Source organism: Cygnus olor, chromosome 20, assembly GCF_009769625.2.
Source record: "Cygnus olor isolate bCygOlo1 chromosome 20, bCygOlo1.pri.v2, whole genome shotgun sequence".
Taxonomy (NCBI): Eukaryota; Metazoa; Chordata; class Aves; order Anseriformes; family Anatidae; genus Cygnus; species Cygnus olor.
Window position 1 is genome coordinate 4,887,460 of NC_049188.1, and position 13,313 is coordinate 4,900,772.

The 13,313-nt window shown below is 56.7% G+C and overlaps 1 protein-coding gene across 2 annotated transcripts in view; it reads left to right on the top strand.

The window, feature by feature from the left end:
• Nucleotides 1-12,222, top strand: part of CUX1 (cut like homeobox 1) — a 270,215-nt gene extending 257,993 nt beyond the window's left edge. For both annotated transcript variants that reach the window (XM_040532644.1, XM_040532645.1), the window contains 9 exons: nt 2,485-2,621; nt 3,026-3,092; nt 3,841-3,953; nt 4,831-4,947; nt 6,722-6,805; nt 6,931-6,987; nt 8,906-8,986; nt 10,200-10,264; nt 10,526-12,222. In XM_040532644.1, coding sequence (XP_040388578.1) covers nt 2,485-2,621; nt 3,026-3,092; nt 3,841-3,953; nt 4,831-4,947; nt 6,722-6,805; nt 6,931-6,987; nt 8,906-8,986; nt 10,200-10,264; nt 10,526-10,586 — 782 coding nt within the window. In that variant the 3' untranslated portion in view covers nt 10,587-12,222. The remainder of the gene's footprint in view (nt 1-2,484; nt 2,622-3,025; nt 3,093-3,840; nt 3,954-4,830; nt 4,948-6,721; nt 6,806-6,930; nt 6,988-8,905; nt 8,987-10,199; nt 10,265-10,525) is intronic.
• The last annotated feature ends 1,091 nt before the right edge of the window (nt 12,223-13,313 follow it).

Consider the following 13,313-nt stretch of genomic DNA (forward strand, 5'->3'; position numbering starts at 1 on the left):
AGGTGGTAGCCTAAGTTCAGCGGCACGTAACCAGAGGTTCATGGATTTGCTCAGCCCCCATGCTTGTGTCAGCAGAATTTCTGGGAGTGTGATTACAGAGACACCATGAAACTCTTTAATGACCAATGTGTTACTGGCCAGCCAGGCCAGATGAAAGCTCAGGACTTCTGGATCAGCGTCATGGGGGTTTCGGATTAGGAAAACCATGTCCCAGAAGGTTCCAGTTCACCCAGCCAACTGCTGATACCATCGCTAGTGCCCCATGCAAAACCCATTCCAGCTCCCATGTGCTCGGCCACCTTGCCACGGACCCCAGGAAGGTGTGAGAAGGGTTTCAGCACTACTGCCACCTCGGGTACTTGCTTTCTGGGTATCGGGTGGAGCTGGCAAGGAACAACCAGACCTCCCAGTGCGGCACCAGGCAGGGCTGGTGACTTCTGCCCACACCGGGCCGTCCAGTTGATGCATGTCAATGCTTTTATTTGTAAAGCTATGTCAGGGCGAGGCCTGGCACGTTGGAGATGACTTCTCTCTTGCCTGAAAAGTCAGGGACGAAGAATTTTGAGGATAAAGATACAGGGTTTTAAAATGCCGGTTTCCTCAGGTCTGTCACCTGCTTTGTCTCGTTATCTTCTGCAGCACCACTCTGTCCTCCACAGCGCTGGAGGTATTTGCACATGTGAAGGGTCAGAGCCAGGAGGAGACAAAGGCAGATGCTCTTTGCTCAGCCTTGAAGCCTGGCGTGACCTGGGGAATGCCTGCTGCTGCTGGAGGGGAGTGCTGGTGGCCTCTGCCCTTCCAAGCAGAGAAAGTTGTGATTTAAAAAGCTGCAAAGAAAGATACTAGGGCAGGGGGGTCAGAGGAGGTTCCATGCACTTCTGTATTAGACATGGTTCCTATCTTTTCTGTTTTCATGGTCCATTTGTGGAAGAGTGGCCAAAGCCTTGGAAGTGAACCCCGGGGGAGGAAGGACGCAACTTTTCTTTACGAGTGGGAGACGAGTTTCTGTGCTGACCTTTTGCTCTCCTAAGCAAACTGTGAAACTCACTCCATGCAACCCAGAAGCAAAATGACCATTTCAGAGAGAAACCAGGGAGCTGGGCACCAGGGCTGGGTCTTGCAGAGGGGTCTGGGGCAGGGTCCTTGCCCTGCTCGGGCACGGTGCACCCACAGCACCATCGGCCCCGTGCGTGCCAACTGGGGCTGCCTTCCGCAGCGCTGGGCCCCACGGCCCAGGTTTGGCTAGGGAGAGTTTCCCAATTACATTTTAATGCAATTTTAAGAGACAGTCAATTAAATAATTAACCGTAGGGAAGAGGTTTTCATCTTTCCAAATCTTGTTAATGCAAGTATTTCGCATCAGGCCACCCATGCTTCGGGGGCGCGGAGCCGTTCCCCATTGCTTGCGGAACACTGACCTCCGGTGGGGCTGCTCGGCTAGTGCAGCTGCCGGGGGGCTGAGCAGGGCTTTTTGCCTGGGCCTACAAAAAGCAAACATGCAGGGGAAAAAGATGAAAAAAAATAAAATAAAATCGTGCATTGTATCTGAGGCATGTGACCTCTCCCTTTCCCTGAGGACAAGCTCGGTCCCTTATGGATAACGTAAGAATTGCTTTCTGGAGAAAAAGGGGAAAAAATTGCACTGGCAGAGCTTGTGTTTTTCAGGAAAGCAGCAGTTGCTTGGGCATGATTTCATCCAAGCCCCATCGCTAGTACCCTGAGCCCAAATCCACCAGCATCTGCAGGGCATCGACCCAGCCCCTTGCAAGGACCCCAACCTACAGCTGGTTTTGGGGCTGGCAGCTGGCAGGATTGGCGGTGGTGCCAGCACGGAGCCACACGCCTTCCCTCTCAAGTCTTGGGCACGGGCAGGCGACCCCCAGGCACAGCCCTGCCCTTGCCCCCCCCAGCACAGCGCTGCCTTCACTGCCTGGCTGCTGATAAAGGAGGGGTTTTGCCTTCCAGCTGCCTGGAATCCAGGCTGATAATTACAGCAGGAATTATCAGGGAGGGACTGGCAAGGCTGGGACCTGAGCTTTCACCCACCTGGAAATCCAGGCACCGAGGGACGTATCCTGCATCCCTGCAGCAGGGAGGCTGCTTAGGGCATGGGTTTTACTTGGGGGAGCAACTGGAAGGATGGTCCTTCATGGAAAATCAGATGGGCAGGGACCTGGGGGCCGTGCAGCCTTCACCTGTGCCATGGGGCAGGGTTGGTCCCCTCTGAGCCCAGCCCCGGCGCCACCTCCTGTCCTCATCACACTGAGACAGGCCGGGCGATTGCCCTTTGGAGCACACCAGGGATCGCTGCCGTGCTCCTGCCACCCCAAGAAACAGGGACAGAGCCCTGAAGGAATCAGGGTCACTGCCCGCATGCTGGCTTTGGTGCCCCAGGCAGGGATCTCTGCCCCCTTCTGGAGTCCCCTGGGTGCAGCGAGTGGCGTTGGGGCACCCCTGGGTGATGGCCCCGGCTCTGTTTTGCAGTGCGCTGCGCGGAGCTGCAGATCCAGCTGACGGAGGCCGCGGCCACTCTGGCTGGCCAGAAGGAGCTCGTCGCCAAGCTGGAGCACGACCTCAGCACCATCCAGGCCCTCTCCGCCGTGCACCGCCCGGATGCGGAGGTAACCTCATCTCCATCAGCCCCCAGGGACGGCTCAAGGTGGCCCCGGGGGTTGACCACCTCTGGTGGCGGGCCCATAGCAGGCATGTGGGTTGTTCCATCTCCTTTTTTTTCTTCTTCTTCTCTTTTTTCCCCTTTTCTTTCTTTTTATCTTCCTGCCCCTTGCCCAGCTGCATGGTGCATTGTGCCCATGCGCAGGACAGTGCTGGCATGGGAGGGGGTGGCATTGGGGGACCACCCCATCCTTCTCCTCCCTGGGGACAGGGCAGGTTTGAGGGTTGAGCATCACCTCTCCGCACTGTCTTGGGCTTGACCCTTGCTGAGAGCCCATCTGGCAGCGACACTCCCCATGGGTCTGCTGGTTCCAGGCGGGAAATGCTGAATCCTTTCTGCTTGCACCCCCAGGGCGCAGCCGTCCCCAGCCTGGAGAAGATACCGGAGCCCATCAAGGAGGCCACCGCGCTGTTTTACGGTGAGAGGCAGGCACAAACCCACACAGGATGCCAGGGAACCATCCCAGAGGGGTGGGCAGGGTGGCAGTCACCTCCAGGGGATGGCAACACGAGGATGCTCAAGGCGGGTGCAGACATGGCCTTCAGCAGGGATGGTGATGGGTTTTCCATGTTCAGCACGGTTTGCTGGTCCTCCTGAGACAGGGCAGCAGGCACATGCCAAGATGTTGAACCTGGGCTAAAGCACGCACCCCGTGCTTTGGATTTTGCTCTTTTCCTACCAAATCCCTTCTGGAGCCAGTGAGCTAAATGTTTCCTTTACATCAGCTCCTGCACTGAGGTCTGCAGGATAAAATGAATCAAATAAATAACGACGGTTGGCTCTTCTGGAAGAAAACCCCACTTCCTTTCCTCTTTTTTTTTTTTTATTTGTTTCGAAACGTTTTGCGAACCCACGATAAACAGCATCACGGCAGCAGTCCCACCAAGCCAAACGACCTGCAGCCACCCATCCTGCGCTAGGAATAGCTGCTCTGCACAGCCGTGGAGTCACAGCCCTGGGGGACGCAGCTCTCCGCAGCCGCTGGGGCCTCCTGCTGCTGGGAAGGCAGGCGGGGAGGGAGGGGGCGATGGGCACGGCCCCCCCCATGGGGCACCCACAAACTGGGGCACGGCAAGCCGGTGGTGGCTGCGGGCGAGCAAGCCCTGCTGCTGCAGGGTGGGTGGCGGGTGTCCGCCGGGTTGTCTGAAGCTGAGCGCTGTCCGCAGGTCACCCGCCGGTGCCCGGAGCCACATTCCCCGAGGGACAGGTGGACTCACTCCTCTCCATCATCTCCAGCCAGCGGGAGCGCTTCCGAGCCAGGAACCAGGAGCTGGAGGGGGTACGTGGCGAGGGGATGGTGGCACCTGCATGCTGGCACTGGCTGCTTCAGTGGCCTGCAGGGGGTTTATTATCAGCACAATGCCAGCAGCACCGCTGCAGAAACTTTACCCAGCTGAAGCACAGCTCAAAATAACCAGCTGGCAGGCTGGCTCTGCACCACCCATTGCCCACCTTGGCTGCCCCAGCCCTTCATTGGGGGCCCCATTTGGCAGCAGCTGGGGCCATTTTAATTAAGGAGCAATTTTAATTGAAAGCTGAGGGATCTGAATTACTGGGAGGGGAGAGCATGGTGATGAACGTGGTGCTGCATCGGGGGTGGCAAAGCCGAGCGTTTACTCCTGGTCCTGCCACACCTTGCTGCATGGTGGCAACAAGTTGTGTCCCAACGCATTTTGTCACCTGCCCTCGTCTCCCCTCCGTGCTGCCAACCTCATGGCTGCCCCTGCACCTCGGGGTGCCCCCCACCTCCCCTCGCCTCCCCGCTGCTATTGTTGCACGACTTTGTTGAACCAACAGTGGAGCCGTGCAGCTCTGCTGCTGTGACACTGAGGATGCCCAGCATCTTTAGATCCAGGGAGCTCAGTTCGGTAAGGATTGGCCCCTGCCAACCTCAGCTATCCTGGGATTTGGAGGTTCAGCGAGCTGCCCGCGTTTGCATGGTGAGGTGACACCGGTCTGGCATGACCGTGAGCACCTGGTCCTTCCTGGGGCTGCACTGAAGCCCCAGCTCAGCTTTGTGGCTCTGCATCCCACATCGGGATGGGGAACTGGTGGGGCTATGGGCGTTGGGCTGGATCCTGGTGGGTGCACCAGACAGCCCCCGTCTCCCTTCTTCTCGACCTCACTGCTAACAGCCCCCCTGCTCCCCTCTGCAGGAGAACCGCATGATGCAGCACACGGTGCAGGCGCTGCAGAGCGAGCTGGACAACCTGCGAGCTGACAACATCAAGCTCTACGAGAAGATCAAGTTCCTCCAGAGCTACCCCGGCCGGGTGAGTGGCTGTCCGTCCGTCCATCCGTCCTGCGGGTGGGTTTGCACAGACAGGCAGACCCCAAGCGCAGACCGTTCCCCGCAGTGCACGAGAGCAGGGGGAAGGTGCACATTACCCGTGTGCATCTCATGTTGGAAAGTTGGGGATAACTGGGGCGAAGAAGGATGCAGAGATGTACCTAGAGGAGCGGACGCCCAGACCACCTGCTGGGCCAGCAGTGCTGAACTGTGCCGAAGGGTGTCAGATTCTCACGTTTCCTCCCCAAAATAACCCCTACAATGTCTTTGCTGCTCACTGCCTGCAGCATGATGCTCTGGCAGGCACGTTGTGGATGCTCCTGCCCAACCAGGCAGCAGGCAGTTAAATCGGGCTCTCCTGCAAGAAATCCCCATAGTTGGAGGCTGAGAAATCATTCCTCCCGCAGTGCGGTGAGTCATTGCCGACCGCTGGTGTGCGGGAGGTTGGCCCAGGCCATTCATCTGCCTCTGCAAGCTTTCGGTCGCACAGCTGAGCTCAGAGACCTCGGGGCTGAGCACGGCGCTTCGCTCTCACCGTGTGCCAGGCGGGGGAATAGCTGCGAGCATCGGCTGCGTGCCTGAGCCAGGGGCTGTTCCGGTGGGGTTTTAGCCCAAATTTCTTGCAGCCAGCAGAGAGCTGCTCTGCTTCTGCCCTTCTGGGCAGCCAGGGCTGTCCCTGAAAGAGCAGGAACTGGCCCCAAACCCTCCCACTTACCCCAGCAATGCCAGGAGGAGATGGGAGTGGGGCCAGGCTTTGCTGCTCACGCCGCACCCCCTGCGGAAATGCTGCCACCCCAACAGCTGCTGCCTCTCCGCGCTGCCTGTGCCGAGCCTGTTTTATTGATGGACATTTTAACAGCGTTTGAGGATGGGAGACTCCCACAGCCATGCAGGGCCTTATTTGGATCTCGTACTTCTGCCTGAGTGAGGCTGGCCCCTCTGACATTTTTGCCAGTGTCTCCCGCGGAAGATCATCCCCGTGTTTATCTGGTGCCACAAGGCAACCCCTGGATGCCATTCGTGTGAGCTAAAGAGCACAAGCCTCCCGCGCGTCGCGTTGCATAATTCACGACCTAATCAGGCATGTGACAAGTTAAAAATAATCATCAAAGATCATTCAATAAGGCCAGGATCTAGTGACTTCATAGCCCCTAAATCGGGATCTCAGCTCATCGGGGTATCGCATTGCGGCACGTAAGGGCACATTTGCTAAAGGTCTGCTGGCAGCAGGGTTTGCCCGCCTTGAACCCGAGCCACCGGTGGCCGTGCAGGATGAGGGGCAGGACGGGGGCACCCACAGGAAGCCCTCCTGGCATGGCAGCGTTATGGGGGTGCTGCAGCAGGGGAGCCTCCATCCTGTGGGGTTAAAACTGAGCGTCTGAACCCAGCCCCATCTTTCGCTTCTGTTAAGGGGGTTCCTTAATTTTCCTCGCCCTTTGCCCTGCTAATAGTAGCTGTGGGGTTAACAGGGATTTCCTCCTCATAAACCGCTGTCTCCCTCCTACCTGATCTGGCAGGAATTTGGGGTGTGATTTGCAATAACACATTGGTCCTGCCGGCCCTGTGGCCAGTTCGGGGCTGCGCTGCTCCATCCATCGGGGTCGTTTCCTCCAAACGAGGCCAGGGAGGGCAGTGCAAGTGCCTGGGGGGGGACATGGGGGCTCCAGCCCTTGCTGCCCATGCATACATCGGTTACACGGGGATAAGGATGTGCAGCTGTGCCAGCCGAGGTTCTCACCCTGCCTTCACTCCTGCAGGGCAGCAGCAGGGACGACACTGAGCTGCGCTACTCCTCGCAGTACGAAGAGCGCCTGGACCCCTTCTCCTCCTTCAGCAGGAAGGTATGGGCAGCCCTCGGCACCCTCCCTCCACACCAGCCCCTCCGGCACCAAACCTTCCCTGATTCTCATCCCTCAAATCAGCCCTTCGAGCCCCAAACCCAGCTTCTTGTACTTTGTGCTTGCAGGAGCGCCAGCGCAAGTACCTGAGCCTCAGCCCCTGGGATAAAGCCACGCTGAGCATGGTGAGTGCGCTGCGGGGCGGGGGCAAACCCTTCCCTGCCCCGGGCAGGGGTGCAGAGCGTGCCAGGGCCATGCTGCAGTCCCCAGAATTTTACATCTCTGCTAGGGAGTGCTGGCAAGCAGCAGCTTCTCTATTTTCCCTCTGCTGAAAGGTTAATTTTTCTGGATGTTTTTCTTAAAACACTGCCTCCTCCTGGAGCCTGGGTGCAGCTCACAGCAGTTATGGGGTGCTGACCCCATGCTACCTCCTTGCTGGCAGAGGAAGGTGGGCTCTGCATCCTCCCTCAGGGCAGTAGCAGAAGGCTGTTAGAGCAGAGAGGAGGGGCGAGACTTCGCTTTCCTCACTCGCCCTTTCCTTTCCCCCGCTCCTCCCCAGGGACCTGCTGGGATCGGGTGACCCAGCCCCAATGCCGCAGCCCACCGCGGTGTCATGGCTGGGAGCTCGGGGACAGCTCTCACATCCCGCAGGGTCATTGTGAGTCGCTGTCAGCCACCCATGTGCATGCCCATGGCTCTGGAGCCTTTTGCTGCCTTCCCAAACCTCCCCCTGAAATTACTGAGGAGGAGCCCACAGCTGGCCCCAGCTAACGTTGTACCCTGTCCTTTACATCACGTCTAAGTACCTGCAGCCCCATGGTCACCCCCAGAAACCTCCAGAGATGGGTGCAATAACCTCTTCTCGTGCCCTGAGCCTTCCTGCTCTCTTTTCTTCCAAAAAAACATCAGGGAAAATACTGGGGCACTGTCGGTGTCCACAGCAGCAAAGGCTCGTCATGGCGGGGCTTGGCTGCCATCTCGTAGGAAGGAGTGCTGCTTTCAGCGTTAAAACGGGACGTGGGCATCGAGACAATCTGACTTATACTTGGATTTGTGACATTCAGGGTCGGGTGTGGGATGTTAACCCCAGATATCTGGCACAACAGAGGTTAACATGGGAGCGCTGGTCTGCAACAGCCACAGAATACAGAAATATCTCGTAATAAAGGCAAAGTTGTCATTTGCATAAAAACTAAGCAAATGCCAGCATGAATATGGATTGGGTGGCGTGCCAGCACCACGGAGAATTAATGAAAGGCATTTACAAAAAACTGACTTACGGGAGTTACTCCTTGGGAATATTTAAGAACATAATCTTGTTTGTTACAGCAGCCTCCGCCATGGCTGTGAATAGAAAAGACGATTTCAGCATGGGGTTGGTTTGCTGGGAGATCTGTGGGTTTTAATGCCAGCCTCAGAAATCCCGCATGGTGTTTTGGGGAATTTGCTTATGTCCATAATGAATCCCTAGCTTTTACAGCAAGAGTAAAAAGTGGCGATGTAGGAAGGCAGGATGTGTGTTCTTCACAAGCTGCTTTTCTAGGCTGTGGGTGCTCCTGAGTTTGGCTCTTTTGATGGGATGGGCACACAGATTTTCCCCTTGGGATGTGGTGTCATGGCAATGCCACCAGCTCCAGCCATGGGCCTCCATCCATCCTCAGGCACGCAGCTCCCCTAGAATCAATAGTCTGGTGGTGCCCAGTGTCCTCAGGAGCTTTACGTGTTCTGGGGTGCTCGGACGTCGTGCACCCAGGCGCAAAGGGTTTTAATGCAGCCCTCAGAAATACCCATGGAGCATGTGCCCAGGTGGCTGGCGAAGGGATGCTGCAGCTCACGACTTCCACCAGCTCATGAATTAAAGATGTGCGACACTTAATTACTGCTGGGGCTCCTCTGTGGCGCGTGCTGAGCTGCAGGCAGGGCTGCGCGGGGCAGAGCTAGGCAGAAAGCTCAGAACGAGCCCTCAGGAGAGTTTTTGGCAGGGGCGGCCCAGCAGGAAGCCCCGCGGTTCACAGCCTTGAATTCCCCTTGATTTCGGGCGAATCACCCTGGTCGTTGAGTCCCCTGACCCGTGCTGAAATGGGATTTCTGCTCTCGCTGCAGGGGCGGCTCATCCTGTCCAACAAGACAGCTCGCACCATCGCCTTCTTCTACACGCTGCTCCTGCACTGCCTCGTCTTCCTGGTAAGCGTAAGAGGTTTTAGGAGTAAAACATGGCAACGTGCTTCCAGGCCCCATGCAACGCCACCTCCCTGCTTGCTGGGTACAACCCTGGGTGCCCGGTCACCTATGTGGGCACTGAGTTCTGCATTTCCCCCTTGCCCTGGGGCTCTGCTTCTCTCCAGTTTTTGAATTTCCCCCGCTGTACATCAGGGTCAGAAGCAGAGGTTTGGGTTAGGAATAGGGGTGGCTGTGGAGAAGGCTCCCTCCTTGCTGCAGGGGCCAGATCCTGCAGGCTGTATCCACAGCTGCCTTCCCTGAGCCCTTCTGCTTGTTCACTGTCGGTGCTGGGAGTGATGCTGGGGCTGCAGCCCATGCTGCCAGGGCCGTCGTGTTCCTCACGATGCAAGCTCCCATAGCCTTGCTCAGTTGCTGGGGGTTTAGTTAGCTTTCCAAGGAAAAAAAAATCTAAACATCAATAATTAAACAATGAAACAAGATGAAAGACAAGTCAGAACAATATTTTTATCCTGATCGTCTCAGAATAAATCCAACCTCGTGTTATTTTGGTGAGGAAAGGAGCAAAGAAAATAAAAAGTTAGGCATCATTAAAGTTTAAAGCTCTAACCTAAAAAAAAAAAAATCATAAATATTGCATGGTTGGGATGATCCAGCTTCATCCAGACACAGAAGGGCCTGGAGCCCAAGCCCAGAACTGGGCAATCCTGCAGCCCTGCTGCTACAGAAATGTCTCTGCGGCAAACCCAGGGAAGGAAAGTGGCTGTCGCCCCTTCCCTGCGCTGCCTTCTGTGGTCTCAATCACGAAGGAAAAAGAAGCCAAACCGAGCCGTGACCTCCCCCAAGCCAGTGCCCAAACCACGGCTCCAAAGGCTTCACCATCCACAGGCAACCTCAGACATCTCCTTGCTCCAAACCGCTGCAGCACGCTTCCCCGGCAAAAATAACGTGCTGCAAAACATCAGCCCGGCCTCCGGGAGGGCAACGCCACAGCCACACGCTGGGTTTCTGCTCCGGTAATGTGAGGGTGCAGAAATGCTTGTATCCATCCTTTGCTGTGGGGCTCTGATTGATGCGGAGGGGACGGGATGTCGCGGGATGTCATGGTGGGGGTGGGATGTTGTGATGGGGACAGGATGTTGCGGGGTGTCACGGCAGCGACACGCCAGGCAGAGGCTGCCACGTGAGCCCGCACCTGACTGCATTCCTTATTTTGCAGGTTCTCTACAAAACCGCCTGGAGCGAGAGCGTGGGCAGGGACTGTGCCGCGTTCTGCGCCAAGAAGTGGGTGTGAGCGGGGCCCGATCCTGCGCGGGGTCGGCTGCGGTGGCTGCCCGGGTGGGGGGTTGCAGCGGGGTGTTTGAGCACCTGTGCTGGAAGTGAGGGTGGGAAATGGGGGTGGGAAAGCAACTAAAAACTGGTGTGAAGGCGGAGATCAGGATCAGGCCCCTGCCTTGACTTCCCCCATGTCTGGAAGTGCTAATCGTTGCGGCTAGCACCCCAAAGCGAAGCGCCCCACGTTAACCAGCTGTGCCCTTTCCCCAGGTACGCCGACCACGTGCACAAGTTCCACGAGAACGGGGACGCGGGCGACATGTGGCAGTGACGTCGGGCTCAGCCCCGCCGCTCCTCCCGCGGCAGGATCTGGCCCCTCGTGCCTGCCGCCCGCTTCGCTGCAGCTTTGCTTTCTGCCTCGTCGGATGGAGGCAATGCTTCACCCCCCGGCCCCAGCTCGGAAATCAGCAGCCTCGCTGTGGGAGAGCCGTCTGCAGGACACGGCCCCGATGTCCCTCAGTGCTCAGTCGTCACCGAGCGATGTGGGAAAGGCGAGATAAAAGCTCCTCTCTTCAGCTGCAATAGCTCATTCAATACTGTTTCAAGTGCAGCACAACATGGAGCGGACTAAATTTAGCCAGAAAACTGGGGGGGGGGGGGGTTACGACTCTTAAGCTTGCATTTCAATGTATTCTGCTATTTGAGAATTCCCATTTTGCTCCCGTTTATTGAATTATCCGAAAGCAATCAGTCCTGCTGGGCTTTGGCAGAGCGAGCAGATAACGGCGCTCAGCCAGAAAGCCGAGCCACTCGGTGCGCTGCCTTCTCCCCGTAGCTCAGCGATGCGCTGGGTCCGCAGCATTTCTCGGGGCCCTTTCAGACGTGTGCCACCACCACACCGCTGAGCTCCGGCACACGGTCGCGTTGGAGCAGGGACCTCGGCCTGAAGGCAGCATGGCTGGTGCCAAGTCACCTGGCGTGACGTGAGGTGCTGCTTTTGGGGCTGAGCCACACGGGTGCTCGGGGCTCTCCGCCCTGCCCTGCCTTGTGTATTTTGGGCAATCCCCGCAGCTCTGGGCTCGGGGTCATTCGGTCTGTTCAACCTCTGACCCCTTAGGAGGCTGAACGAGCCAAACGGGCCTATTGCTGGTGGTGGGCATGATGAATGGGGAGCTGCTGGTGGGAAATTTAGGTTGATTTGGGGAAAAATTGACGGGAGGAGAGGCTGTGATTCGGGGAGCAGGTTCTGGCACCCCTCGTGCCCACCCAGCTGCCCGGTGCTGGAAGAGACCAACGTTAGCATGGCCTGCAATTAAAATTCTCCTCCTAAGACAGGAGAATCTTGTGGCTTCCAATTAATGTTTCATTGCCGATTCAGATCTGTTCTGCTGGGAAGCTGGGACCTCAAACTGCATGTGCAGGCAGCAGTCGGCTTCACATCTGCTACGGGCAGCAGAGGTTTATTTATAGTAGCCATGGCCCGCGGAAAAAATGCAAAATACTCATAAATGGAAGCGGAGAACAAACACAGAGGGACCAACCCACGCCTGTCCCACTGGGCACGGGGTAAATCAACCCACAGCATCTTGGGGATTTTAGGATGGCTGTGCGAAGGATGGAGCTGGGGCTGTGGGATGCTCAGCACCAACAGCATGCGCCCAAGGGCCAGGGAGATTTAGGGCTGCTTCTCCTACCTCTTCATAAACTAATCAACTTTAGATGTGTGGTAGATGATGTTTTGCTCTCTGACATGGGTAGCTCAGAAACGTGATCCGGGGAAGGGTGCGATGCTTGCTGAGGCTTTGCTGGGAAGGCTAAATTTGCTTTTTTTAGAAGCTATATATGGTGTCTTGGAATTGCAAAACTTCTGCAGCTATTCACACTTGTACTCTTCATAAATGATTTCAAATAGATGTTGAGTTCTGCGGGATGAGTGATGGAATAAACTTAGATACGCATTGACTGGATCACTTTTGTGCTTTTTTTTCTTTGACTTATGGTGCTCAGCAACTGCGAGGAGACGTCCTGCCCCAGTGCCAGGGCAGAGCGTGCAGGTGATGCTGGAACCCCATCCCCATGAGTGCTGCTGTGGTGGTGAGGGGGCTGACCATGGTTTCACCCATCCTCCTCCTCCATTTTTTCTTGCTTTTTCATCCCAAATGTGCTCCAGCAACCTCAGCCTGGCATTTTGGTGGTCCCCTAGCCCCATGTTCCATCCCTGGTGCAGCGAGGGGTTGCAGCCCCATGTGCTCGCATCGTCCCCTGCAATTTCGCAGCAGCTGCCGGACGTCCGGGCGGCTCGCAGCGAGGACAACTGCCGCTCCCCGGCGTTCGGCTTTGGCTGCCAAAAACCATCTGACCGTGGGCAGGGAAAGCCCAAATTCAGGAGGGTTCTTGGGTCTCAGCCTGCCTGCGTCTGGCCGCAGCCTTGGCCAAGTTTTCGGGGCTTCCTCGGCAGCCGCTGCTTTCTAGAGACGCTGGGGAGGCGGAGGGCACGGCGGGGGGGCTGCAGCTAGGCACGGGTGCGTCTCCCCAGCACAGCCCCCTGCTCTGTCCCATCCCTCCATCCACGCAGGTGACCTCGGCTCTACCTGCAGGGAGGCTGGGAAGGTGGGTTGGCTTGTTCTTGTTTTATTTTTTTCCTTTATTTTTGGTCATGTGCATCAGTCACCAAGCGCTCACGCATCCGTGCCAGCCTGCAAGGTCACCAGGACCCCCCCTTCAGACAAAGTCGTCCTTTGGTAATGTGTGTGTGGGAGGGAGATGGGAGTGGGGTTTTTGCTAATTTGATTTGAAAGCTTCTTTTATCCCTCTGTGGCTTGAAAGAAAAGGATTTTGGTGACCCCTTGCTCTCCCTCACTGTTTTAAATTTGATTAGGGGAAGCAATCTTAATTAGTATCGACAGATATTCAAGAAAATAATTAAAGGAAAACCCATGCTTTTTATATCTGTTTAACCTGCAAAGCGTTCACCCAGCCTCAGAGACCCAGGCTGAATTGCGGGGGGGCTGGAGGTCTGTGTGGCAATAGAAGGGGGAGCCCGGTTGGCGATGAGACA